Genomic DNA, 26,387 nt, shown 5'->3' on the forward strand with positions numbered 1-26,387 from the left:
GCAGCGACGGGAACGAATGGAAGAGGTATCGGGAGAGGCTTGTGATTGTGTAGAGTGGGAGAGCAGCGATCGACTTCGTTTGGGTCGGTATTCGGTATTTAACGACGCGAATAAGTCTTCTCGAGCGGAGTTTGAGCAGAAATCACGGAGAACCGACTGGAGCGGCGCCGTTTGCAGTGGGATTTCGGCACGACTTCGTGGATCCATCGGGTACGAGGTTTGTACGCTGTTCATTTTTGCTTCTTCTACCTTTTTGTTCCTTTGGGTATAGCATGATGGTCAACAACTTCACCTTTCCTAAACAAATCACAAATAACAAAATATTTCATCACGTTGATAAATACAAAACTGTCCAATACAGCCTCTAATTCCAGGCAAATTTAAATATTGTTCAAAATGTCTAACACATTGAACGAAATGATGAATTTAACAAATTTCAAATTTATTTTCTTATTTTAAGCGAAGTCCTAAACATCATCAAGGAATTTGCTGCCGTGTGTATGTATCCTCATGGACAAAGGCTGGTTGGGTACTCTGTAGAGGTATCTGAGGTTTTCCAAATGTAATGCCTTGGTTCTGTGGTAGACACATTGACTCTGAAGTCTTGGATGGTTGCAGTGCCAAATAATAGAGAATACCTAAAGAGACACTTGCAAGGGAGAATATTGCCCCTCCTGAGAATACTCCAGGCTTCACAATGTAGCAATAATCATCAAAGTTGTTCTGATCCACAGATTTCAGATCATTGAGTGCAACACCAGTCAATAGTAGAAGAAATGCTATTATGAAAGTAATCCTGAGGGACAATAAACCAGAGAGTTCTGTTAAATATGAAAGGCTCTAAATTATACAAAGCAAATAGAGAAAATTTGCTATCAGAATAAGGTTTTGCGCACTCATTTCTGATTTGCAAGATAATTATTTGAGTTATGTAAGATGATATATCTGATCTGCAAAAATGTAGTTGTGTTGTAAAATGAAAGAGATGTCTAGCAATTTGATTGAAATGCCCCGTAGTTTTGAGCATATGGATATCCTTATTTAAAATTTTTTTTGGTTCAAAGAAGCTAATTTGGGATGCTGGACCTTTCAACTGATGAAATGCTTTGATATACATGCAGAGATGGATATAGTTCTTGTAACTAAAACTAAGATTATAAATTAGTTCTCATGATATCATTTGGATAACTGACCAAAAAAATGAGTTGTTGTAAAGTTATTGCCATGAGAGGTCCAGCATGTTTAATTAATCATGATGCTAGTTGCACTTAGTGGTGTAAACGACTCGAGTTGAGCTTGAGTCACATCTAACTTGAGCTAGATTAATTAATCATGTTTGAACTAGAACTCAAACTTAATTTTATGAGTTTGAGCCTACTCGTAAGCCGGCTCTTTTATAATGAAAGAGAGAAAATGACTATGGTTTAAACTATTATTATGATAAAATTATAAAAAGAATGAGAAATTAGAAGATAAATAATAAAGAACAATTTGATAGAAAAAAATATATAATTTTTAAATATTTTAATAGTTTTATACTTAAGCTCTAGAATTTAAATAATATTTAAGTATATTATATAATAATATTTTTTAAACAAACCAACCTGCGAGCTAATGAGTTGAGATGATAGCTCAATCTAGGCTCGTTAGCTCATCAAGCTCAGGAAATATTTATTACTCTTGCAGAGAAAGAACTTGAGATTAGGGCTCATTTGGGTGCTCAACTGCTCATAGATTATATATATTAGAAAATGATGATTTATTTTTCATATATATTTGAGTGAGAAAATACAAACATCACCTTTAAGGGATTTTGAAAGTATTTGTAGAGTTTAAAATCCATATTAATTTCTAATTATATCCAACCAAATGACAATCTGAATATTCATTTTTTTCTCAAATGATATTTTCTAATTCCAAGAAACCAAATGAGCTTAGAAGATTTAAATTAATAAAAATATTTTATTTCTATTATAAAAATCACTCGCCTTATTCCAAATGTATAGCTCACATACAGCCATTGGCAAACAAATCATGGGTGGATTAACGAACATGCTTTCATGCCATTTTTTATGTCCACGAATATGCTCCATATTATATGCAAAATATAGCTTAACAGACATTTGGCTCAAAACTTACCAGGAAGCAACGAATGATATCAAAGCAACAGTCCAGTTTGTGTCGGAAGTATTTGCATTTCTCTTGCAGCATATGCAACCAGCAATAATACTTATAGTTGCCTGAGCTATCACAACAGCAATAGCTGATGCTAATCCAAGAAAAACAGTAGGGCTATCGGGGTATCTACATTGACCTGGTATTCTTACAACCACATCAGAAGCCTGAAAGAATATTGAAGAATTTCGTTATCAGTGCGGCAGTTAACAAGCATAACTAGAGTGAACTAAGCCAAGCTCATTCTCAGCTTGATTAATCATTTAGTTATATATATATATATCAAGATAGGAGTAGAAAACTTTCTCAAATATTTATTAATTGAAATTAGGGCACCCACAAAATCAGTTACAGAAAAGTTGGCGCAAAATTAAATATAGATAAAAAGAGCAAAAGGTAAATTACAAATTAATTATGTTCCAGTTACAAAGCTAGTAAATATTTATTTAGGTCACAAGCAAAATTCAAATCTCCGACCTCTACTTTAGGAGTCACAGAGCATGTCGTTTGAGCTAAAACTCTTTGGTAGATGGGCATTCAGTTAAACACTTAATATGAAGTTTGATATAGTATTCAGCTAAAAGGTTCCAACTTGGGCTCAGTCAACCTTTAAGGTTAACATTCAACTCATTCAAATGGCCTAAAGCTAGAGAAGTATTTCAATATCCTTGTCAATATTTTGTTCCTTCTATTTCTAAAAACAAAAACATACATACAATCACTACAATTGGGCTAACATCAAAGGAAGTTTTTGAAATCAAGAAAAGATTTAAAGTGGAATTAAAATATTGTTTACAAATCATATCATAAGTAGATGGAAGTTGTGGGCTCCGAAAATTCATGCCCCGACCTCTCCTCTTTCAAGGGAGTTTTAACGAATTAGGTTCGAGGATAAATTTTAGAAGGCATATTGGGTTTGAAATAAGACAATACCCATAGATTTCGCCCTCATTTTGTGAGTACTTTATGATCTGATGGTTTTCTATAGATGCGAGCTCCTACAGTAGCAGCGTGGGTTTGGGTGTTTTAGAAGTTTGATATTTAAAATTGAAATTTCACCATCTTGCACTTAAAGTGGATGTTGGGGGAATTGATGATGAGCCCGATCAAGATCTCATGGTTCCGTCGTCCCTTGCCATCATGGTCCTTGGTCTACTTAGTCAGAGGAAGTAGTCGACCCAACCAGACAGATGGATCTTTGTTGGCAGCCATTGCTTTGTCTAAGGGTACCTTGTAGAGCTGGGGTGAATATTTGTTTAAGGAAACATTTCAATCTGCCTTAGTTGGCAAAAGGCTTTGTGCCCCATCAATCATATCCTATTGATTCATATATCAAGGATTTAGTGTAATTAGCGAGAAAATGAGCTCTGGCCATGACTGTAATAAAATGGTATCATTTGGCGGCAAACCACCTAGTTTAGAGTGCCCCGGTCATAACCATTTACATGCAGTGACATTTGGCGGCAAAACTATCAGTTAGAGAACATGTGCAACATCCTTACTGATAAAAGACTATTTGAGAATGAATCTTAGTGATATTCTCGTCTAAACATTAGCTTTTTATGAGTTGAAGTGATTTTCAAACTTGTCCATCTTGACAATCAATTGCGGAGTGTGAATGAGTTTTCGCTTTAAGTTTAGGTGATTAAATTTTAATTGAATATATTGAATTTTTGAAGATTAAAGTTTTAAAACTTTTATTTAAACATAAGCCCATAATTATTAACTTTGCAATTTGGGGAATTTCTTTGAAATTTGCGTGAATCCCTCTGGTTGAGATTTACATTCAATGCGGCCATCATCGGGGTGATTTTGTAATCACTTTAAATGTTCATATTTTTATGAGTTTGAGAGGCATTTTGAATATTTAGAATTGACTCATTCAGTTGAGATCTACGTTCAACACAACTATCATCGGGGTGATTGGGTAATTTTATTTTATTGTTTGAACATTGTTGACTCTATTTGATTGTCAAAAGAGGACCGGGTTCATCTCCTAATTTTAGATTTGTCGTATACATATCAGAACTGAGAGCATGCATTTTGATGAATGAATTTCTTTATAAAATACTTTGAAGACCTAATATGAATGTATAAAATTCAAATATTCTTATTGATTCAATGAGCGACAATCCCGAGAGTTTATGTTTTCAGCAGTGAATATTTCTTGTGATAAACCTTGAAGGACTAATATGAACGTATAAAACAAAATATTCTGGTTGGTGTTATGACTATTTATTTGTCCGATGGTTCAAGTCGTGTCAACTCTGATCCATTCAAAGAGGAGGATCGTACTTGATCCTAAGTTCACATTTGACCTATATATATATATGTGTGTGTATGTTGTATAGTACATGCACATAATATATTTGCATGCGATATAGATTATATATATAGTGTATGTGAGTAATGGGACAATACATATACCTGATATATTTGCATGCTTATATGCGTATTTGTATATTTGTATGTACATTTGCATAATTAACATACTGCACCTAAATGATAGATATGATGTATATATAAATGAGAAATAATATATTTACTTGGCAGGCATAATTTGTCTATATGATAATTTGTATGCTTGTAGAATATGCATAATACATTCATAAGGTATATTGACATAATACACATACATAGATAAACAATGCATTTATATGATTGATATGTTGCATTATGTGCTACCACAGTACTAAATGCATTTTATACTTCTTCAATATACATGCATGCTATCTTTGCATGATTGTTGGTATATTTACAAGATACATTTAGATGATCAAAGGTATGCATGAATATTATGTAGTGCGCCCGTGCGATTAGCAGTATACATACATGCCACTTAATGTATTTGTATCATGCGTTTGCATGTTCCTGGTATCTGCGCATTATATAATAGGGGCTCATAAGAGATACTATCTTTCAGTGATTTGGCGTGATGTGCACACTTTAATTAGGTGTCGTACAACCGTGACACATAATAATACACTGTTTTGTTTCTTTTTGAAGACGGATGTTCATGGTACGTACGAGCCTTATAACTTTAACAGCTAGCGCGCACGCTACCTAAAGTACTTGTGCACCTGTGACTTGTAATGTGATTGACGTTTCTCATTTTATTAGGAAGCGTTTAACCAGAATAATTACCAGGGACATGCGGGGATTCCTACATGTTACTAATTAATGTAAATACATTTTCGTAGGAAAGGTAAATAATTTTTACTTTTACCTCACCCCTTTTTAAGATAATTATCATCCGTATTCAGGTGCATTTACGCTTGTATTTCACCCGCTGATGAATACTAGAGGAATCCAAATCCAGAGCCTCAAAATGACATCTTAACACATTTTTAACATGGATCCTAAGTTGGTGGGGCCGCAGGTGTATCTTCCATGTCTTTTAGCAAATGAATCCTAAGCTAGCGGGACCTATAAATAATTTGACTTTTATATTATAAATAGGAGAGAGACTCAATTTATTTTTTCACACTTCATTTCTGCAAGGAGTGTTGCTAGAGAGTTTCGGTGTGTGCAAGTCAAGAACTAAGATAAAAAAAAAGTTTGGTTCCTACCTGTTGGTGAACAACTAATTCCCTTACATGTTCATTATAAGATGTATTATGTTATGTTCTAGATTCTCTTTTATCTTTGCTTTCAGTTTTAGGAATATAGGATATCGTGCATTTTATTTTTTTGTTGACTTAAAAATTTAGGTGGATTTTAATTTCTTTAAAATTCTCTAAGTTATGAGCTTTGCTGAAAATTTTGGCAACACCCTGTCATCATCTCTCCATAGGGGGCCACATCGGGGTCTATAAAGCCTTCCCTCCTACCAAGAAAGATAGTCACGGTAAGTGTCAGGTGACACCACGGCCATAATTTCGTTCCCCATTCGCTAATAAAAGCGATTACGGGGTCTTCAAGTACCTGTTTGAAAGTTGAAACACATCATTTATCCACCTATTAAGAAAAGAAGTAACAGACACTTAATCTTTTTTTCATATATAATAAATTTTCCCGCTTGCTAATAAAAATGATCACGAGTACTTTTGTTTCATGCATATGAATTTCCCGCTTGCTAATAAAAAATGGTAACGGGTACTTATATTTCATGCATATGAATTTCCCTGTTAGTTAATAAAAATGGTCACGGTTACTTATATACCATGCATACTTTCTCTGCTCACTAATAAAAGTGATCTCATGTACTTATGTTTTCTCACTCGCTAATAAAAGCAGTCACGAATACTTATATTTCATGCATACAAATTGTGAAATACTAGTATCGGGTTTATACTTTAGGTGTGCGGTGACCAAGGCAACGACGACAGACAGCGGCGACGATGGGAAACCTTAATCTTGGAGGGAGGCCGATAACTTTGAGAATGGAACCGAGAGAATGCCGAATGGAGAGGGGGAATCGGGTTTTGCGTGAGAGTGAATTGTGAGGGAGTGAGGAGGGAGTTATGAGGGTTATGAGTGTATGGGAGGGATATTTTAAGGATTTTTTATTTAGGATTTTTTTCTTTACATTTTAAAACCTCTATTTCTCTCCCTCTTTAGATTAATATTTATAATTATATGGCATGAAAAAAATATTAATCGTACATCGAGTCGATCATTATGTCATCGTCGTTGTCCACGTAGATCATAACCTTGATTTACTCGCATGAAATTTAAATTTTGGCCGATCGATGATCCCAATCAATTTGGACACCAATTTTAGTTGTTTCTATTAATCTGGATGCTTCGACGTTGTCTGTTTTGTGAACAAATGCTATTTTGATGATTTTGGGTTTTTGATCGATGTATGTCAAGAGAGTTTTGCGTGGTTGACTTGATTCCGACGGTATAATCTCTCAAAAACCCTTACATTAGGTCAAACACGTAGATCTAAATAGCTTTGCATATAGTGCTTTTCGAAGCACAATTTTACCTCCCCACCAATGCTCTTCATGTGTACTGTTTAAGATTAAAATTTTATCGTTTTTGGTTTAGTCGTTCGAGAGAATGAGTTAAAAAATGCGTTAGGGTTTTAGTATACCCCCGGCTCATATGTTATGAGATCCGGACCGTTGATCCTGCGATCAACGATCAGGATCACACTGTCTCGCGCTCTCGTCCGACCGTGTGTATTAATCTGCTGTGGTTTCTTGTTGTTTGGCTGGATCTGGGGCGTCCGTTCGAACCGCGGATAATCCAACGGCTCATGATCCACATCCTACGTGGATTAGAGGCACCGTTACCGCGGCTCGTTATGTCGCAATAGTTGCGCCGCCCGCCCGCGGTTCTAGGGCCCAATCCCAACCTGCCACATGGCATTCCCGCCACCGGCCCCCGTTTTAATTCTAAAAATTTTAAATAGTTTTTTTTAATCTAAATAATTTAAATAATTATTTAAATTTAATTTTTATTATATAAATATCTTAAAATAAAAAAAATTACTTTTTTTTTTCAAAAGTACGAAATTATTTTTATTAAGTCATTCTAAATTACAAAAAATATTAATTCTTAATTTATTGATTAATTTTAAATACTAATTACATTAAACTATTTTAAAAATATCTTTTTAATACATTAAACTTTGAAAATTCACTATAATTTTATTTTAAATCGGATTTTCATGTATAATACCTTGAAATTTGCAGAGAAATATGTATTTTAATTTAAAAATATTTTCAGGTATCAAAATGTATTTTTCTGATATTATTTCTGTATTATTTAATAAATATTATTTAACTATTATTTAAATTAAATAATGCCTTAATTATTTTGAAATTACAAAATTATTTTGAATTATTTTGAAACCGTATTTGTGGTGACCAATGGGTATGAACATTTAAATTATTTTGAATTACAATAATTTCAAAAATTAATTTATTTAATTTATGTATTTCAAATTATTTTAAAATTATATATTATTAAATTAACTTAATTTTAGGAGATCCATTACTTAAAATTTTAAACTTGGATTTTACACATGAATAACATTCATGGGAGAGATGGATTAGTGGATGATTGAGTCTCAATCATTCACTAATCATTTCGGTAAACGTGTTTAATTACCTTTTTGTCATCTTTTATATGTGTAGAATGCACGAGCACTTAGTTTAGATCCCCCTAGATCTAATAACTTGGTGTGTTTACTGTTTTCATGCATTTCCTCATGTTACCTCAAGAGTTAGTCCAAAACTTGATTTTAAACCCATTCAACGTAGCGACACCCTAAGGACAATAATTTAGGACCTGCCTAGCGAACTTAGAAAAATTCTAGGAGCTAAGTAGACCACTGATTGACATAAAACTTCAAATATTTAAATTTAGTGACATCTTAAATCTCCAAAATTTTCTATGATTTTTAGAAGCCTTTAAACCTCTTAATTAAAAAAACCCTAATTTACCCGTTAATTAGACCCTGATAAATTCAAAAAATTATAATAAATCCTTTTTAAATCAAAAAATTGTCCATAATAGCTTGAACTCTCCTGAATTCAGCCATTAACCTTAGATAATTAGGACCCTTTAATTGGACTTTAATCTGATCATTAATTTAACTTTAACTCAAAATCTACCTTTATGCCCTTATTAAATTATTAAAAATTATTAAAAATTTCAAAATTTCCCCAAACCCTTGGGAATGCTTTTTTAGGTTATTTCTGACCTTTGGGGGTAATTCCCATAAGTTTAGAGCCGATTTGGATCAAAAACCCTAAAATACCCTTAATTAGCAATTTTTGATAATTCCTTAATTGTCCGAAACTTCTAAAATTCATAACATTGCCTAGAGAACTCCAAATCTAGCAAACTCAAAGCTTAACTACTCCTTGTAAGCCCTAATATTTAACTAAAATGCTAGAACTCCCAAACCTAGTCTATAGTGACCTTTTGGACGCCTTTAGCCTAGCGTATAGGATCCCGGACCTTCCAAAATTGACTAATATAATTTAAACTTAAAATACCACTACCCTAAGCATTAAAACTGATCCATAAACTTAATTAATTAAAATTGAATCTAAATCCAATAATATTTGAACTTTAATTAAAGTTTCCTTTTGAAACCTTCAACAAATCTGAACTTTAGGTAACTTGAATTAAATATCATATATAGGAACTATCCAAAGCCACACAAGCCTATTACACACACATAGGTTTGCTAGGGCACCACTTCTAGCTTAGGATTAGAGCCGGTGTTTACTTTTTTTGCTTTCTATTTCTATGATAAGATGTAATTGTGTGTGACACGTATGTTGATTGATTTGCTTTGCTTTGATATGTTGTGATGATTGTTGTGATATTTTGTTTTATTATTGTACTTTCCCTTTGCGTTATGATGTGTGCGTTAGACTACCCATGGGCTAGGACCGCTTTTATACTAATCCAGTCTTATGCAGGTGACCACGCTCATGCAGTGCTAAATAAAGGGTGCATAATCATAATGCTTTAAAACAAATATTATTTTATGTAGATGTTCCAGAGAATGCTTAACCCCCTTTAAAATTAAAAGAGCGTGGCTAAACGTGTTTATTTTTTGCACATATATTGCTTGGGATATGATACATTAAATTGCTTGGGATTATTTTATTAGGATAAACATGCAGGAGTCCGGGTCTAGATTTTTTTTTTCAAATGTAATATAATTTGTTATTTATTAAGTTGTGAAAGTCGTTAAAAGTTCGGCATTTCAAACACTTGGTACCCAAAGAGAATAAGAAAGGCCCCCTCTCGGGGGATTTCTTAGTTATTTGGGCACCCTTCTGGAGGACGAACTAGATAGAGCCCGAAGGAGATGATTCGGAGAGGACGATCCACTCAAAGACGGTGACATGAAGACGAAATGCTTAACTTTTAAGACTCACGTCGTTTATTAAGATTAGAATCTAGGTTGTCGGTGGAGCCTAGCCACCATTATTTTTCTGCAGACCCTGGATTGCATGTACTTATACGGCAATTGCCGTGGACTTTCTTACTTTTACTTTTTTTATTTATATTGATGTGTTTACTTTGTATGCGCATTAGAAACTACATAATTTTCTTAAGTTTCTTTCTAACATGTATGTGACATATTTTCGCTAGGCTCTTTAAGAACTAAATATTTTTCTACTCATAACTAAATTCTAAAATTTTTAAGAATTAAATAACTTAGAAAGTTAACGACCTAGGGAATAATCGGAATTGTCTGGGATCGCATGCATATTATTGCATCTCTCTTCCTCCTCCTAATAAGACACCTCCCCGCCCGCGGGCAGAGTCCGAATAATCTGGCCTATGAGGATGAAGTGTTGGACCTGGGGAGACCCTACATTTTCTAAATATTATTTTTTATATAAGCCTGTTTTTAAAATATCAAGCATATTTGATTTAGACCTTTAAACCAGCATGCATTATATTAGAAACCAACTTAATTAAAACGTTAATTGCATTAGCTCTAGGAGCATTCACCCTATATAAGTCTAGGACCAATTAGGAAACTCTCTAGACGTCGGTCCTACTTCCAAAAACTAAACTACCTACCCATATTTCAAAAAGACTGGATATCATAGATTTTATGTGCCTAGGTCTTTAGCTGGCATCCCTTTTCAGGCAGGGTATAAGCCTATGTGCATTAGCTAGGAAATGGGAGTTACTGTTGGGTAGAACACTAAACCCACCTTAGATCTAGAATTCAAAGCTACTACATTGGGTGTCTCGTAGTATGCCTAAATAGTGGGTAAGTTTCTTTTCTTCAGGGAACTATAAATCCTACTTATCCACATCACATGGATGACGCCACTTCTATCCTCCCTCTCTGTATGTTTTGAGTGTTTAAGTTTCTCTCCCTCCTCAACTGCCTTAGTCCCTCCGGATGCTGAAATGAACCGTGCATGTTTACTAAGCCAATTGGACTATTTCTTTCCTTTTGAGTAAGAACTTCCTAGTCTCCCCTTTCGTGACAATCCCTTATTTGGGAAGAATAATGTCGGATCCTTAGGCGAGAGTTTTCTAGAGCCCTAAGCTTGAGATGTAATTAACCACGGGGGCTTGTGCCCATGGGAAACGGAACTGCACCATCAAATAAACCCCACTTGAGTTGATGTATCGGGTGGGGGAAACCCGTTGTTTTGATCAGGCCGTATATATTACTACCCATCAAGGTGCGTTGGCGAGAGTCGATATCCTCAATGGTTAGTCGTATGTGCGATCTAATCTATCCTTCCATTTGCCCGTTTGCGAAGAGCGCGGAGGCCTGCGATTGTCTCTATCATCCTCCATAGAGGTCAAGAATGATTTTAGCAAAGTATAGGGGTGTGAATTAAACAGAGTATAGGGGTGTAAATGAGTCGAGCAGGCTTGTGAGCCTGATCAAATTCAACTCGGTAATGAGCTCATGAGTCGAGCTTCGAGCTCGCATATTAAACAAGCTCGAGTTCAAGCTTCATAAGACTCGACTCGTCGGCTGTGAGCTCAGCTCGATTAGCTTGATATTTTAAAAATGAAAAATTTATATTATTTATTAAAAAAATCTATAGGTAGTTCAAATACTGCAAAACTTTAATTATGCATTTAATAAAAGCATGCAGGTCACTGATAGCTTGCATTTTTTTCAAAATGTGCTTTCAAAAAATTTTATTTATTATTATTTTTTTAAAACCGACTTCTCTACTCCAAATAAAAAAAGCGTGTTGTTCACTTCAGCATCTTCTTCTCCTGACGAGCGACCAGCGATCCAACTTTTATGACGACTAGCATTCCAACTTGCCAATGACCAGACACTCAAACTTCTCCAGCGACCAGACACTTGAACTTCTCCTGCGACTAGGGCACAATAACGTCGGCAACAAGCGTTCCAACTTCTCTGGCAAGGCAAGCTTGCGAGTCGAGCTTGAGTTCGCTTTAACTCTAACGAGCCAAGTTCGAGTGCATAATATGAGCTCAATTTGAGATCGAGTTCGAGCTTATCTCAAAATTGACGAGCCGAGCTCAAACAAGTCCAAATTAGAGCTCGACTTGATTCGATTACACCCCTAGTAGAATATTATTTAACTCTTTTCAAGAGTGTCGCTTCATAAGTTCGCTTAATACTTGCATGCACATTATATATATATATATATTGGGGGGGGGGGGGGGAGAAGAGATGAGAAATAAAAGATATCTCTTTCTTTCTCAAGCTTGCACTGTCAGGCCGCCTATCGCCGCTGGAATTCCACCTAACCTCCGACCACTGTTGCTCGCCAACTACGATCCCTCTAATCACCATCACACACCGATTGACTACAGCCCCTCAGATCATGTTCTCCTATCGACTACAATCCTACTAACCAAAATGACATGTTAACACTCTTTTAAGAATAGTTATCATATAACGATCTATATACAATGTGTATTTGCTACATTAAGGTAGCACCCTCCTTCGATGAGGGATATTATTTGTAATCAACATCAATATTAGTGGATTCATTCAAGCTGGGCTAGGCCTCGTGATCTTTCCCCTTTTCAGGGTTTTCCATGTAAAAATGTTGGTATCTCACTTCCACACCCCTCTTTCTCTTATCAAATTGTGTGTTGGATATTCGTTCAAAGCTAAAATATTAAATAAAAGATGAGAAATAAAAGATGTATTTTTATTTGTAATACACTAAAAGATAAAAATGTGTATTTTCTATATTAAGGTAGCGCCCTCCTTCGACGAGGGATATTATTTGTAATCAACATCAATATTAGTAGATTCATTCAAACTGGGCTAGGCCTCGTGATCTTTCCCCTTTTCAGGATTTTTCATGTAAAAATGTTGGTATCTCACTTCCACACCCCTCTTTCTCTTATCTATTTGTATGTTGGATATTCGTTCAAAGCTAAAATATTAAATAGTTTGTCTCTCTACAGCCACGAATATTCTAGTCTGCAATAAGAGAATTCGGGAATTACATGTGCATTCAAATATCTAGAAAATCCAATTCAAGCAACATTAACCGAATTCAAGCTAAATTAAGCCGGACTAAGCCAACTTAACTAGGGTTGCTTGATTTGAAACTAAAAAATTTAGAAAAGAAATCTCATCAAGAAGGTGACCACGATCCAAGAACTCGTCTCAATCGAGTGTATAGGACCTATTAGTTAGCCCTAATGACTACTATCTATAAAGCCATCTCTAGCAACTACTCAAGAAAAGACAACTTACTACCAAAAGATGAGAGTTTTCGCAGCGGTTCTTTGCACCGGTTTTGAAAACCGCTGCGAAAACCAAATTTGCATAAGAAATTTTAAAGCCATTGCAGCGGTTATAACCGATGCAAATTGCACCGGTTAAAACCGCCGGCAAAGCCTATCCGTGGATTTAAGTGACCCGAAGCCCTAATTTCTCCATTCGATCTGTTTCGCGCGATTAGGACGACGGGAGCAAAGCTGTGGCGAAAATCTCCTCCGCTTGCAAATTCTGGCCGACTGCCTTCGATCCTCATCACTGTGAGTCTCTTCCCCTTCATCCTCTCCTTCTCTTTTTCTTCTCATTGTTTTTCTTCATTTTCTTCTTGTGCATTCCTTAGGTTTTAGGTTAATCGATCACTATCCTTAGCCTTGAGCCACGCACGGTTTATTCTTATGTCGTAAATTGTATAGAAAAACTTTTGCTGGTTTATGCTTACAAATAAGAATCTTCATACATAAATTTTAACAAATTAAAAATTTTCAACTGATCAGTGGTTGCTGAAATAAAAAACAATGAGGTATTCTTTTTCTAAGCTTTTCATGTTCTTTGAGGCAGCTATTGTCAATTATTGTGTTAGTTTTTGTTGGTTGCTATTTAATATGATTTTTTTATTTCGTTCTTGTCGCTTTTAAAACCGGACCGGACCGGCCGGTTCAACCGGTTGAACCGCGAACCGGCCGGCCGGCCGGTTAAGGATTAAATGAAAACCGCTTTTACATGAAACCGTGAGTAAACCCCTCGAACCGGCGGTTCGACCGCCGAACCGCCGAACCGGCACCGGTTTTGAATAATCGGCCGGTTTGGTGTGCGAAGCTCGAAGCGGCCAAGCGGAGAGGAAAGGAAGTTTATACGACACAAAAGAGGGGAAAAATAAAAAACCTTCGTTCTTTCTCGTTCCACGTCCTTCTCCGACGGCGTGCGAAGCTCCGAAGCGGCGAAGCCAACACGATTTCTGCATTTCCGTGCTGCTCGTTGGCGAAGCAAGAAAGCAGCAAAATATTTTCCTGCAGGTTATCTCATTCACGAAATGAAAAGGACTGAACATTACTGCATTATCTCCCTCAATCGTTTAGCTGTTTAGGTTTGTTTAAAATCTTAATTTTTTTTTTTGGTTGAAAAAATCAAGAAACATGTTGATTTCTCAGGTTTTTAGAATTGCTTTCTCAATTCTAAAGTTCTTCAGTCGTTTAGGTTTGTTCAGATTCTGATTTTTTTTTTTGAAAAACCATGTTGATTTTCACTTCGTGAATGAGCAGGCCTGATGTTTTCCCAATTCTAATCTTCTTCAGTTCTTCAGTCGTTGAGCCGTTCAAATTTTTTTTTTTTATTGAAAAAACATTACAACTCATCTTGCTCAAGCTTATCCTGCAAGTGGTAAGTGAAAATAACAAAGCAAAGTTTTTTTTTTTTTGGATCAGTTCCTAAATAGTTCATCTTTAGCAGAATGACTTTGCTTGCGTATAAAAATAAATAAATAAAAATTAAAAAAAGGGAAAAAAAGTAAATATTCTTTCTAGTTTGATATTTAATTCAGTTGATGTCCCTAGCTATTTCTTTCTTCCAAATTTTCTTTTTTTTTTTCTTATTATGTGCAACAAGGGGTTTGAGAACTGATCCAGTTCTCTTTTATTTTGGGCAAAAAATGTGGTCTTTAATTTGCAGGCAACTTGTGGCAGGAATTGTGGAAATCTGCTAAAGCACTGCCTGCTGTTCAACAAACACCAGTTTTTGAAGCAGGTATATCATATATGCATGTCTTTTTATTGAAATTCTTTTAGTTAATTCAAGTTTTTTGTTGTTACATGCTTAATTATTATCAAATGCTATTATATTGGATTTAGTATTATCTATGATAATATAATTTATATCCTTTAGATTTAAATATTTGATTTATTTGACTAACATTTTACTATTATATAAGTAAAAGTATTATAATTTTTTTCAATTTTTGTTATATATTTATAAATAATTGTGTCATTATTATAATATTTAAATATAATAAATATTTATTACGTCATCCGGTCCGACCCCGGTCCGACCCCGGTCGAACCATCAAACCTCTAACCCCTCCTTCTTCCGGTTCATTGACCGGTCCGGTTTTAAAAGCCTTGTTTGTAACACTTAATATGATGCTTCAATTTGAATAGCTAATTTTGCACTATAAAGCATTGCAAGTCTCAACACCATCTTATAGAATTTTCCCTTAAGTTTGAGAGGGACTTTTATATCACACAACAAGCCCAATGCATCCCTCCACTTTAACCACCCAATTTGAATTCTACCAATAATATCCTCATTCATTACACCATCACACTGAACAACAGACCCAATATATCTAAAACGACTAATCACCTAAAGTCGCAATGCCCCCACTAGGTCTATTACGACTAAAATTACACTCCATATATTTGATTTTACATCTATTCAAACAAAAACCTTTAGACTCTAAGGTTGACCTCCATAATTTAAGTTTACCTTCAACTCTTCTCTAGTCTTAACAACAAGAAAATATCATCAGCAAAAAGCATACAACATGGTACAACCTCTTGCAAATGTCAAGTGAGAACATCCATGACTAAAGCAAAAAGACATGGGCTTAAGGCTGATCCTTGACGTAATCCACAGAAATAGGAAAATACTTGATCAAGCCACCTTGTGTTTGAGCACAAGTAATCCAATATACATATCCTGAATGACTTGAATATAAGTATAATTACCCCTTTGTTTTCTAGAAATCTCCATAGCATTTCTCTCATAACTTTATCATATGCTTCTATAAAGGGTGAGTGCGAAAAGAAGACTAAATTGCTAATAAGGTTGAAAGCATAAGGACCAAACTTCTATTTACCTACTTTTGTAGAAAGAGATTTCGATGCCCTTTTAAGAGTCTATACTATAGTAATACAAATATGAGCCCTCTTTTAACAATAATGTGTATTGAATTGTTGCTAGTGATTGAAATTTTAATCATTATCTAACATTGCTGAAAAAGACTGAATATAAAATGCATAACATGACATGCTTACTTGCATTAAACAGCGTTAATTAAAATATTAATTAATTATTTGAATAAAATATTAGTTAAATATAATTTAATTAATTTTCACTAATTTCTAATTCCTGCATTTTTGTTTAAGTTAACATATGCCTCTGGTGTAACTTTCTTTTGTATAGCCTTGTACATGGCTTTGTTTCTTATATTTATTTTTCCCTTACATAAGCAGGTGGGGTCTCTTGCGGCTTTGGAAGCCCGAGCGAACTAGGAGGCAAGTCAAGCAAGAAGCGAACAAGAGGAGAGGCAAACCAAGATAGGGATGGCGACCTAGAGCAAGAGGAGAACGGTACAAACGAGGAGGCTGAGCGAGAGCAGCTCTCAGGCTTCTTGTGCGATTCAAAGCTAAATAAGAAGGAAATATTGCATCAGGAGAGAGGTAAGTATCTTTGCACTTAAACTCTTCCATTTAGAGTTCCTTCGAAACCTATGGACGAGGCTGGGGCATTATTGAGGGGCCAATTTTGAGAAGGAATTGAGGAAGTTGGAAGGTAAACAAATAAGTAATCTTAGGTGATATATCTCAATTGTAATTTCTTTAAGAAATTTGAATGATTATCAAGATATATGCATTGTAAGTTGTTTGTGCATCTTAATCAAAGAAGCTAGTCCTCTTTCTCCCCATGGATGTAGGCACCCCATGTCGAACCACGTAACTCCATGTGTTTTTTATTCTTTCGGCGATTGTTTTTTATAATTCTTTGATTAACACGTTTTATGCTCAAGTTTGCAAGATTCTTGTTTAAGGATTTTATGTTCAATCATGGTTACTGATTTTGTCAAGAAGTTTGATCTCTTGTAGTAAATTGTATAGTTGTTGACCGATTTTATATTCTTGCATATATCTTGTATATCTTTCATATAACTTGAATTAACAATCAATTACTATTGTTATTGGCTTGCAAGTGTTATCTAAAGAAAGGTTATGTTATTCAAAAATAACTCTAATTCATTTTGTACATATGTTAGTGAAGAAAAGTTTTCAATTAATTGAATAATAAATTGGTTACTTAGTAATTTTACTTTTGTAAAAAAAATTAAGATAATTCTTTATTTTATAACATAATCTAAATTTAACTAGCTTGGGGTTTTTGTTTCAATTGTAGGCAATTTTCAATTCAAAGATTTAGTAACTCAATTTGGAAAAGAACATGAATCAATTGGGCATTTAAAAGTCCTTTGAAGTTTAACAAAATGGTATCATAGACACTAGTTAGGTTTTAAACAGAACGGGGTTTCAAAGGTTAGGATCGAGAGGTTCAATGAAAAAATAGATTTCTTAATTTGTAGAAAAAGAATGAAAATTGTTCTGATCCAAATAAAGGTTGTTAAGGTATTAAAAGGAGAGAGAAATTTGTCAAGTTCTTTAGATCCAGATGAGAAGATAAATATCACGTAGTTAGCAAATAGTATGCTAGTATTGCACTTGAGCAACAAGATTCTTCATGAGGTTGATAAAGAAACGACTGCTACTGGGATTTGGTTGAAATTGGAACAAATGTATATGACTAAGAATTTGCATAATATAATCTATTACAAGAAAAATTTGTTTGGATTTAAAATGTCTGAGTCAAAAAGTTGGGAGGATAATTTGGATGATTCCAATAAAATAGTCATCGATTTATAAAATCTTGGAGTTAAGGTGGATGATGAGGATCACTTCCTAAACTGTATGCTCATTTTGTTGAAACAATGAAATATGCTCAGGAGACTTTATCTTTGGAAGAAGTTAAGACTGAGTTGAAATCTACATAGATAGAAACCAAAATGTAAAAAAGAATTAGACGAAGCTCTAGGTTTGAATGCTAAAGGAAGGCCATTGAAGAAAGAAAAGAACAAGCATATAAATAAGTCAAGATCCAAGTCTAAGTCCAAATTCAAGTATTTTCACCATCACAAGGACATTATAAGAAAAATTGTCCAAATCTGAAAAAGAAAGATAAAGGAAAGTTGATTGAACTTGGGATGTGTCAGTAGCATCAGATAGATTTGAGGATTCAGAGGTTTTGGCTATTACTATAGATTCTAACAGGGAGGATTGGATAACATATTGAGGGTGTTCGGTTCATATGACTACTAATAAGCATTGATTTGATTCGTTCAAATAAGTCAATGGAGGGAAGGTCATTATAGGAAATGACACACGTAAAGTCTATGGGATTGGAATTGTTAGAATCAAGATTGACAATGGAGTAATCAGGACTCTTACAGAAGTCAGGAATGTGCCAGATCTGAAAAGAAAATTGTTGTCTCTCGATACTCTCGATGTGTTTGAGCAGAAAGTGATGTTCTTAAAGTTATCAAAGGTTCGATTGTGATTATGAAGGGTAGGAGACAACATATTGTATTATTTATTGGGAAGAACAATGATAGATTCAATAGGAACTTTGAATGTTACAGAGAAATCAGAAAAAGCTTTGGTATCTTCAACTTGGTCACACGAGTTAGAAGGGTTTAAATGTTCTATACGAACAAGGAGTTTTTGGCAAAGATAATGCAGATAAGATTGAGTTCTATGAATATTGCATCTTTGGAAAACAAATTCAGGTAAAGTTTCATACATGACAATAGATTACCAAAAGGATGGTCGATTACATTCATTCATATATTTGGGGACCTGCTCCTATTTTGACTTTGGGTGGAGGTAAATATTATCTCCTTCATTGATGATTTCTCAATAAAAGTCTGGATTTATATTTTAAAAAATAAATATAAAGCATTTAAGACATTTAAGAAATGAAAAATGATTGTTAAAAATCAAATTGGAAAGAAAATTAAGAGGCTGAGAATAGATAATGGGTTATAATATTTGAATAATGAGTCTATTGAATTTTATAAAGATCATGGAATTGCCCGACGTAAGACTGTAAGAATGATTCTGCAACAAAATGGTATTGCTGTGAAGATGAACAAAACTTTGCTAGAAAAGATTAAATGTATGTTATCATTTGGATAGCATTTCTGGGGAGAAGTAGTTAATATTGTTTGCTACTTGCTAAATAAAAGTCCGTCTATAGCATTAGAACTCAAAACTCCTACAGAAATTTAGATAGCAAAAAAGGCAGACAACATTAATCTAAGAATTTTTTTATGTCTAGTATACGTTCATATGAATTAGCAAAAACTGAAACCAATATCCAAGAAAGGCATATTCTTAGGATAACCAGAGGGAGTGAAATGGCATAGATGTTGACTTTCAGATGAATCCAAGTGTATTATTAGCAGACATACCATCTTCAATAAGCAAAAAATGATGATTGGTCAGATTACTGATAGGGATCAGGAGAACACATAAGGCACTGATGTTGTAGAGGATATTCATACAGATCAGATGTAGGAAGAGCTGATGCCAACAGATATTGTATAAAGAAGCAATGAGCAGTGATCAAAAGGGTTTTTGGGATCAGTTAAAGTAGTTATTGAACAGTCAATTTGAGTGAAGGATTTGGGTCAGGCAAGACGAATAATTGTGATAAATGTAATAAGGGAAAGAAATAAATGCTTAATGAATTTGTCTCAACAAAGTTATATCTGAAAAGTTCTAAAAAATTTTGGAATGGAATCAGCCAAATCAGTTTCATTACCAATGGGTTCACAGTTCAGACTTTATGTGTCACAATCACCAACACCAAAGGAAGATCAAAGATACATGAGTTCAGTTCTGTATGCAAGTGCAGCAATTCAGTTCTGTATGCAAGTGCAGCAAATAGTTTAATGTATCTATGAATTGTACCAGGCCAGATATTGCATATGTTATGAGTATGATTTGCAGATTCATGGCTAATATGGGAAAAGAGCACTAGAGGGCAGTTAAGTGGATCTTCAGATATCTGTTGGGTTGAATTACATAAAGGAAAATTGGGGGAGAGAGCATATTTCAGGATTTGCGGATTCAGATTATGCAAGAGGTATGCACAAGCGTAGATCCTTGACAGGGTACGTCTTTCAAGTCTACGGAAACATAGTCAGTTAATAATTAAATCTTCAGTCAATTGTGGCTTTATTAATAGTAGAGCCAGAATATATAGTTGCTACAGAGGCAATAAAAAAAGGCATCTGGTTGAAATGATTTCTTGAAGAGCTTGAGAACACAAATAAAATCGGTTATATGGTGTGATAGTCAAAGTGTTATTCAGCTGATGAAGAATCAAATATTTCATGAAAGGAAAAAAAGTACATTGATATCAGATTGCATTTTATCAAGGATGTTCTAGCTGAAGGTACTGTGGAAGTTTAGAAAGTACATACAAATGAGAATCTAGCCAACATGCTTACCAAAATATGTACAAGAATCTAAAATCAGCCAAATCCTATACAATTTACAATAATGGATCAAACTTCTTGACAAAATTAGTAAGTAAGATTGAACATAAATCTTTAAACAAGAATCTTGCAAACTTGAACATAAAACATGTAAATCAAAGAATCATAAAAACAACCAAAAGAATCAAGAACACATGGATTTAAGTGGTTCGGCAAGGGGTGCCTACATCTATGGAGAGAAAGAGGGAGGGCTAACTTCTTTTATTAAGATGCACAAGAAAATTATAATGGCTTACAAAGCATAGATCTAGATAAATTTTTTAAAGGAATGCAAACGTCTTAAAGAAATTACAATTGAGAGATATCACATGAGATTACTTCTTTGTCTACCTTCAAACATTCTCAATTCCTTCTAAAAATCGGGCACCCAATGATGTCATAGCCTCGTTGGCCGGTTTCAAAGGAACTCCAAATGGAAGAGTTTAAGAGCAAAGATACTTACCTCTCTCCCGATAAAAAATCTCCTTCTGATGTACCTTTGAATCGCACAAGATGCCCGAGAGTTGCTCTCGCTCGGCCTCTCCATTCACATGCTCCTCTTGCACCAAGTTGCAATCCCTCTCATGGTTTGTCTCTCCTCTCATTCGTTGCTTGCTTGGCTCGCCTCCCAGTTCCCTCGGGCTTACAAAGCCGCAAGAAACCCCACCTGCTTAAGTAAGGGAAAAACAAATACAAGAAACAAAGCCACATACAAGGCTATATAAGACAACAGTATCAGGTGCAATTATTTTTACTGGTAGTGTTATTATTGCAAAGCTTGATTCTCTCTCTCACTTCACCGGTCTTTATAAAGTGAATCAAAAATAGATATTACAAACAAAATTCCAACAAAAATAAAGGTTTCGAACTATAAGCAACTGTTGAATAATTTAGGTGGGCAAGTAGACCGAATCTTACATTAGGGGTACCACAGGTTATCATATACAATTTTTGTTATTTATAAGTATTGATTCCAAAACATGACCACTTCCACCAAGATTTCTCTATATGTAATTAGAATGAATACCTAGGACAATTCTAGAAAATGTTCAAAATTATATCGACTAAAACATAAGATGGCCTGATTGTGATGCATTATTGATTGAAGCATTGGATGGATGATTGAAGTTTGCCGATTTTTTCCTTGAAAACCTCTTTTGCTATGAGGCAGTTCTCATGCATCAAGAGAATATAAAATGATGTCTATGTTAAGCAATTTCAATTCTCCCATAATTTTCCAAGAAAAAAAAGTTTATGTTAGGATATCCTGATGATTTTCAATAAGGATCAGCCTAGCTGCAATTAGATCTGCATTGATATTATTGCTGTCCATAGATATTAGATTTAGCACTAATCTCAGTGCTAATTCAAGAGCAACTAGATCCATGCAAACGTGAAATCCAACATAATATATTGATGTAATTTTTTCCCAATTCCATGTTAGGAAGGCAACTTCTTCATATAATTATTGGCAAGAGAGCTTTATATAACAGAAAATAAATCCAACATCAATTTTGTTGTTATGTTTAAATAATTAAATATTGGAAGAAAGCAAACAATGGTTATAGGACAAGGTAGGTAGAATCTCCTAAACAACGTGAAGATTGAAGAAATAGCAGCCCTTCTTTGTCAAATAACACCCTGGGTTCCCCAGAAGACAAAAAAATTCTACTGCTTACACAAGAAATGTTGGCTACTTCTTACAGCCATTAACAACTAATTATAAGTTTTCCACATTTATACCGCATGATATGGTCCTTATTTTAAGGAATTCCAAAGAACATTCATTCAGACCAAGGTGATATTGGCCAGTTTGATAAATCAAATTTTATTCTAAACAAAGGCAGATGTCTTATTGCAAGTATGAGGCATACAAGAAAAACTTTAAATAATGAAGTTAATTATTAAGAATGTAATCAAGAAATTAAAAATACTTACATGCTCTCCGTACCTCCTGGGAAAAACATAGCCTTGATAGTCTACATTTCCTTTAGCTTCTTCCAGATAAAACTGCACAGGTTAGTACCATAGTTGATGCTTTCAGAGCTACCAAGGAATATCCATTAAAACTGTGGCAAAGTCCTAGTAGTCGGTAGTCCTAACCATTGACTATGAAATGGGTATAAATGTAGTGAAAAAATATAAATTTAGATGGTAAGATTGATCCTTCAATAAATATAAATCTTTGCATCAAGATCCAAGAAACAAAATTTTAGGGGCTATTTGGGGATCATTTTCTCTCTCTTTTTTTATCTTATGTTTTAATATAAAATAATAACATGTTTGGAGTCCTATTAGTTTTGTTTTAAAACAGCTAAAAATTATAAATCAAGCATGCATTTTAAAAATTAAAAAAGGGACCTCAAACAGCCCCTTAGTTGCTTCTAAATAAAGTTCTTTGTCTTTCAAAAAACATGGATCCTCTCAAATTACCAAGCCAATTGTACAATAATTCCCCCTACCCCAGCCATTCATTTGACTTCGAGAAATTGGGGCAAAGCACGCCAACAAAAGAGTGTCTTTAATAACAACGCTACTGGGATAATTTCTACACAACAAAGCTCAAAGTGATTTGGTAAAGAAGTAGGTTGAAAAAATATTAACCATGCAGGAATGGATGACTGAGATGTAGGTAATTGCACCATGCCATAACCACGATAATTGGAGAGGATTCAGAACAGATTTTTTCCTACTGATGCCAAAGGAGAGGAAGCACTCATGGTCATTTCTTAACCATTGCAATTAGGCCTAGACTTATGGTCTCCCACCATGCTAGTTGTTCTTACTTCACTGGAACTTTATAGAACAATATTTTCATTAAAATACTACCTGAATCCAGTTGTGAAAACCCGAGACAGCATTTTCCCCATGACCCTTGATTTCCCCAACAAAAACATGTTCAAAAGCAGAAGAGGAGCCATGTCCACCTCCTCTTGAATAAAGATCAAACCATAGATGAGTCAAAATTTCCTTAAACTCTTCAGAATTACCAGATACAATGCCCTTCTCAACAAGATATTTGTGCAGATAATTAATTGGAGGTGTCCTGACTATCTCCTGAATAAATGCAGTCTGCTCGTGCCTCTCTTCAGGAGTTACAACTTCTTTATATCCTTCTTGAGGATTGTAGTTATCCAAAAGGGAGCAGAAACGAGCATAAGTAGAGCGCCTAAGCACATCATCACCCAGCCACTTAAACAAGCTTCCTGATGCCATATCTCCCTTCTGGTGAGCTCTTTTCCCCTCACCACAATCAATTTCGTAATCCTTTCCAGGAACCAAGCGGTTTAAATCAAGTTCCCACAGCTTACTACAGGCTTCAGACAAGTCAGAAAGCTCTGTTCTTGATGGCTGAGTGTCTGCACCATAGTGTATTGCATTAGTGTACATCTGATCACTAGGAGGCAGCTTGAACATTTGCCAGTTTTCCTTGGGAACCTGCAAATTAAGCAACATTCAAAGATCGAGCAACACAACATTATCACAAAGAACAAAAAAAAAGAAAGAAAAGAAAATGTACATTTAGGTAATGCAGAAATCCAATAATAAAATATCATAATCCGAAACACTTCGTAGGCAACCCATTTTTACACAATCTTTGAAAGAAAACATAAGCTCTTAAACTCAGAGTAAGACCTCTTTTAAATTTGCAGACATTGGTGAGGTTCTGTGCCAATAAAACTCACATAGTCCAATATAACTTATTGTTTTAATCACTCAAACCACTCTTCATAAATGCAAACAGATCAAGTGCATACATAGCTTTGCTATGAAATGTAATACTTAGAGAACCACATCAATTTAAATTAGCAAAAAAAACGAATGACACAACTGCAAGATATCCATATTATGAACAAATAATAGCAGCATTTAATGGCCTAGTTTCTCGACCTAAAATTGGTAAGGGAACAAGCCAATGGAACCAATTCAATGCTACTAAAATTAGTGACTCTCATTTTGAACAACATAGCACAATAAAAAACATGAGAAATTCAGCAGGACAGGAGAGCATAAAAAAGGAACATCAGGAGAGTGAACAGATACTTTATGGAAAGCTGAAGGATGTCGCTTCTTATTGTGAGAGCCCTGGCCAACAACCTCCCAATCACCATCTGTCTTCTCCTCTTTAACATGAGCCAGATCCTCCTTTTTCTGGCTTATCCAAAAAAATAAAAACAGTATTTAGAATCAAATCATTCAACAAAAACATCGGCCTTCAAAACCAAAACTGCTCACTTTTCTTGAATCCCAAGAATAAGCATTATGCCCTAAACTGCTCTCCTGCTCAGCTTCCTCATCCTGACCCATCGAACAAAATAAAACATTCAGTACTTTAGCAAATTAACCAAATTAATCTCTCTCTCGATCCATCCCTAGATTCGCTCAAGTCCATTCTCATATATTTAATATAAGTGTCAAAAGGTTAGACCTTTCTTGAAAACGTATGGTTAGAAGGGTAACCATAGCTGCTACCTTGCGCCTGCCCTTGACCTTCGTGCTTTCCGGTCGAAACCACCTGCACACCCTCTCAGGGATAAGTTAAACCAGTAAGAATGAGGAGAAGAAAAAGAAGAATTAGGAGGAAGATGAAGAGACATCAGCCCAAGTGGATCTAGATCGCTCTTCGCCTCCCGGGGACGACTGGCGCTCGGGGTGGTCATCGCGATCTCCTGCTAGAAACCCTATAGCCACTTCTGCCAAGCCCTTGATAAGCCCTTCCATCTCTCTCTCTCTCTCTCTCTCTCTCTCTCTGACCACTCAAATGGGTGGTTCGAGCTTTGGAACACCGAAGAAATAAGAAATTGATCAAATTTAGTGGCTTAACTAAAACAGGAAGGTTGACATTATTGAAAGAGGGCTAATGGCGGGCAAGACAGAGAGAGAGAGGCAACGACCAACTAGAACTTATAATGCCAGACAACGACTTGCCAAATTATCCCATCGAACGCGCGGCATGGGGAACTTTACAGACGGCCGTGGAAGGAAAAGAAGGCATCAAAAGTCGTGCAAGACTGTGCGACTTTAATATTGTTACACGTAAGAGGGTACACTTCAATAATGCATAGGCATAACAAATAAATTAATCTGATTAAGAGCTAAGATCTGAACAAATAATTTATATTGAAAAAAAAAACTATATATGAATCATCATAAAAAAATATATATATGATGATACATATGCGAACATTAACCTCAAAATTTAATAAAAATTTAAACAGAAAACTACAACTTAGATGTTAAATTCATAAAAATAAATTCATACCATCTTTCTAAAGTATCTTATGCATTTTTAACTTATGATTATTTAATTCTCCTTATTAAATGCTTGAAATATTTATTATAGGGTTTAAAAAAAAAGTTCAAAGATGTGACACTGTAATTGAGGGTCGAAAGAGAGATTATCATGTGCGGAGTTCGGATCAAAGCTGCATCCTATTTTTGTGAGTGTACGCAATAGCGCAGTAAAAACATAGTGGTGTCCAGTAACTGTGTTTTTACTACGGACACTCACAAAAACCAAACAATTCTCTGGTACGAACTCCGCACGTAATAATCTCTCCCAATCAAAGGTGACTATTTCAGCCAAGACATATGCTAGACTATGAGGTCATTCAAAATAAACATGTTTTGTTTTTATTACTAATTTAGTATAAATTTGTTATTACTATAATAAAATAC

General features: G+C 34.8%; 2 protein-coding genes across 2 annotated transcripts; both read right to left on the reverse strand.

Moving 5' to 3' along the window:
- Positions 1-477: 477 nt before the first annotated feature.
- On the reverse strand, positions 478-14,312 carry LOC110093731. Its single transcript, XM_028693943.1, has 3 exons — positions 14,079-14,312; positions 2,140-2,342; positions 478-796 (listed from the first exon to the last, which is right to left on the reverse strand). The coding sequence occupies exons 1-3, from the start codon at positions 14,310-14,312 to the stop codon at positions 478-480; spliced, it is 756 nt and encodes a 251-aa protein (XP_028549776.1).
- Positions 14,313-20,305: 5,993 nt separating this feature from the next.
- LOC110093733 lies at positions 20,306-25,580 on the reverse strand. Its single transcript, XM_020818713.2, has 7 exons — positions 25,305-25,580; positions 25,138-25,224; positions 24,945-25,007; positions 24,753-24,860; positions 23,538-24,146; positions 22,647-22,718; positions 20,306-21,375 (listed from the first exon to the last, which is right to left on the reverse strand). The coding sequence occupies exons 1-7, from the start codon at positions 25,428-25,430 to the stop codon at positions 21,352-21,354; spliced, it is 1,089 nt and encodes a 362-aa protein (XP_020674372.1). The 5' UTR covers positions 25,431-25,580; the 3' UTR covers positions 20,306-21,351.
- Between the last annotated feature and the right edge of the window lie 807 nt (positions 25,581-26,387).

The sequence above is a fragment of the Dendrobium catenatum genome, unplaced genomic scaffold (genome assembly GCF_001605985.2).
Source record: "Dendrobium catenatum unplaced genomic scaffold, ASM160598v2 fragScaff_scaffold_390, whole genome shotgun sequence".
NCBI lineage: Eukaryota > Viridiplantae > Streptophyta > Magnoliopsida > Asparagales > Orchidaceae > Dendrobium > Dendrobium catenatum.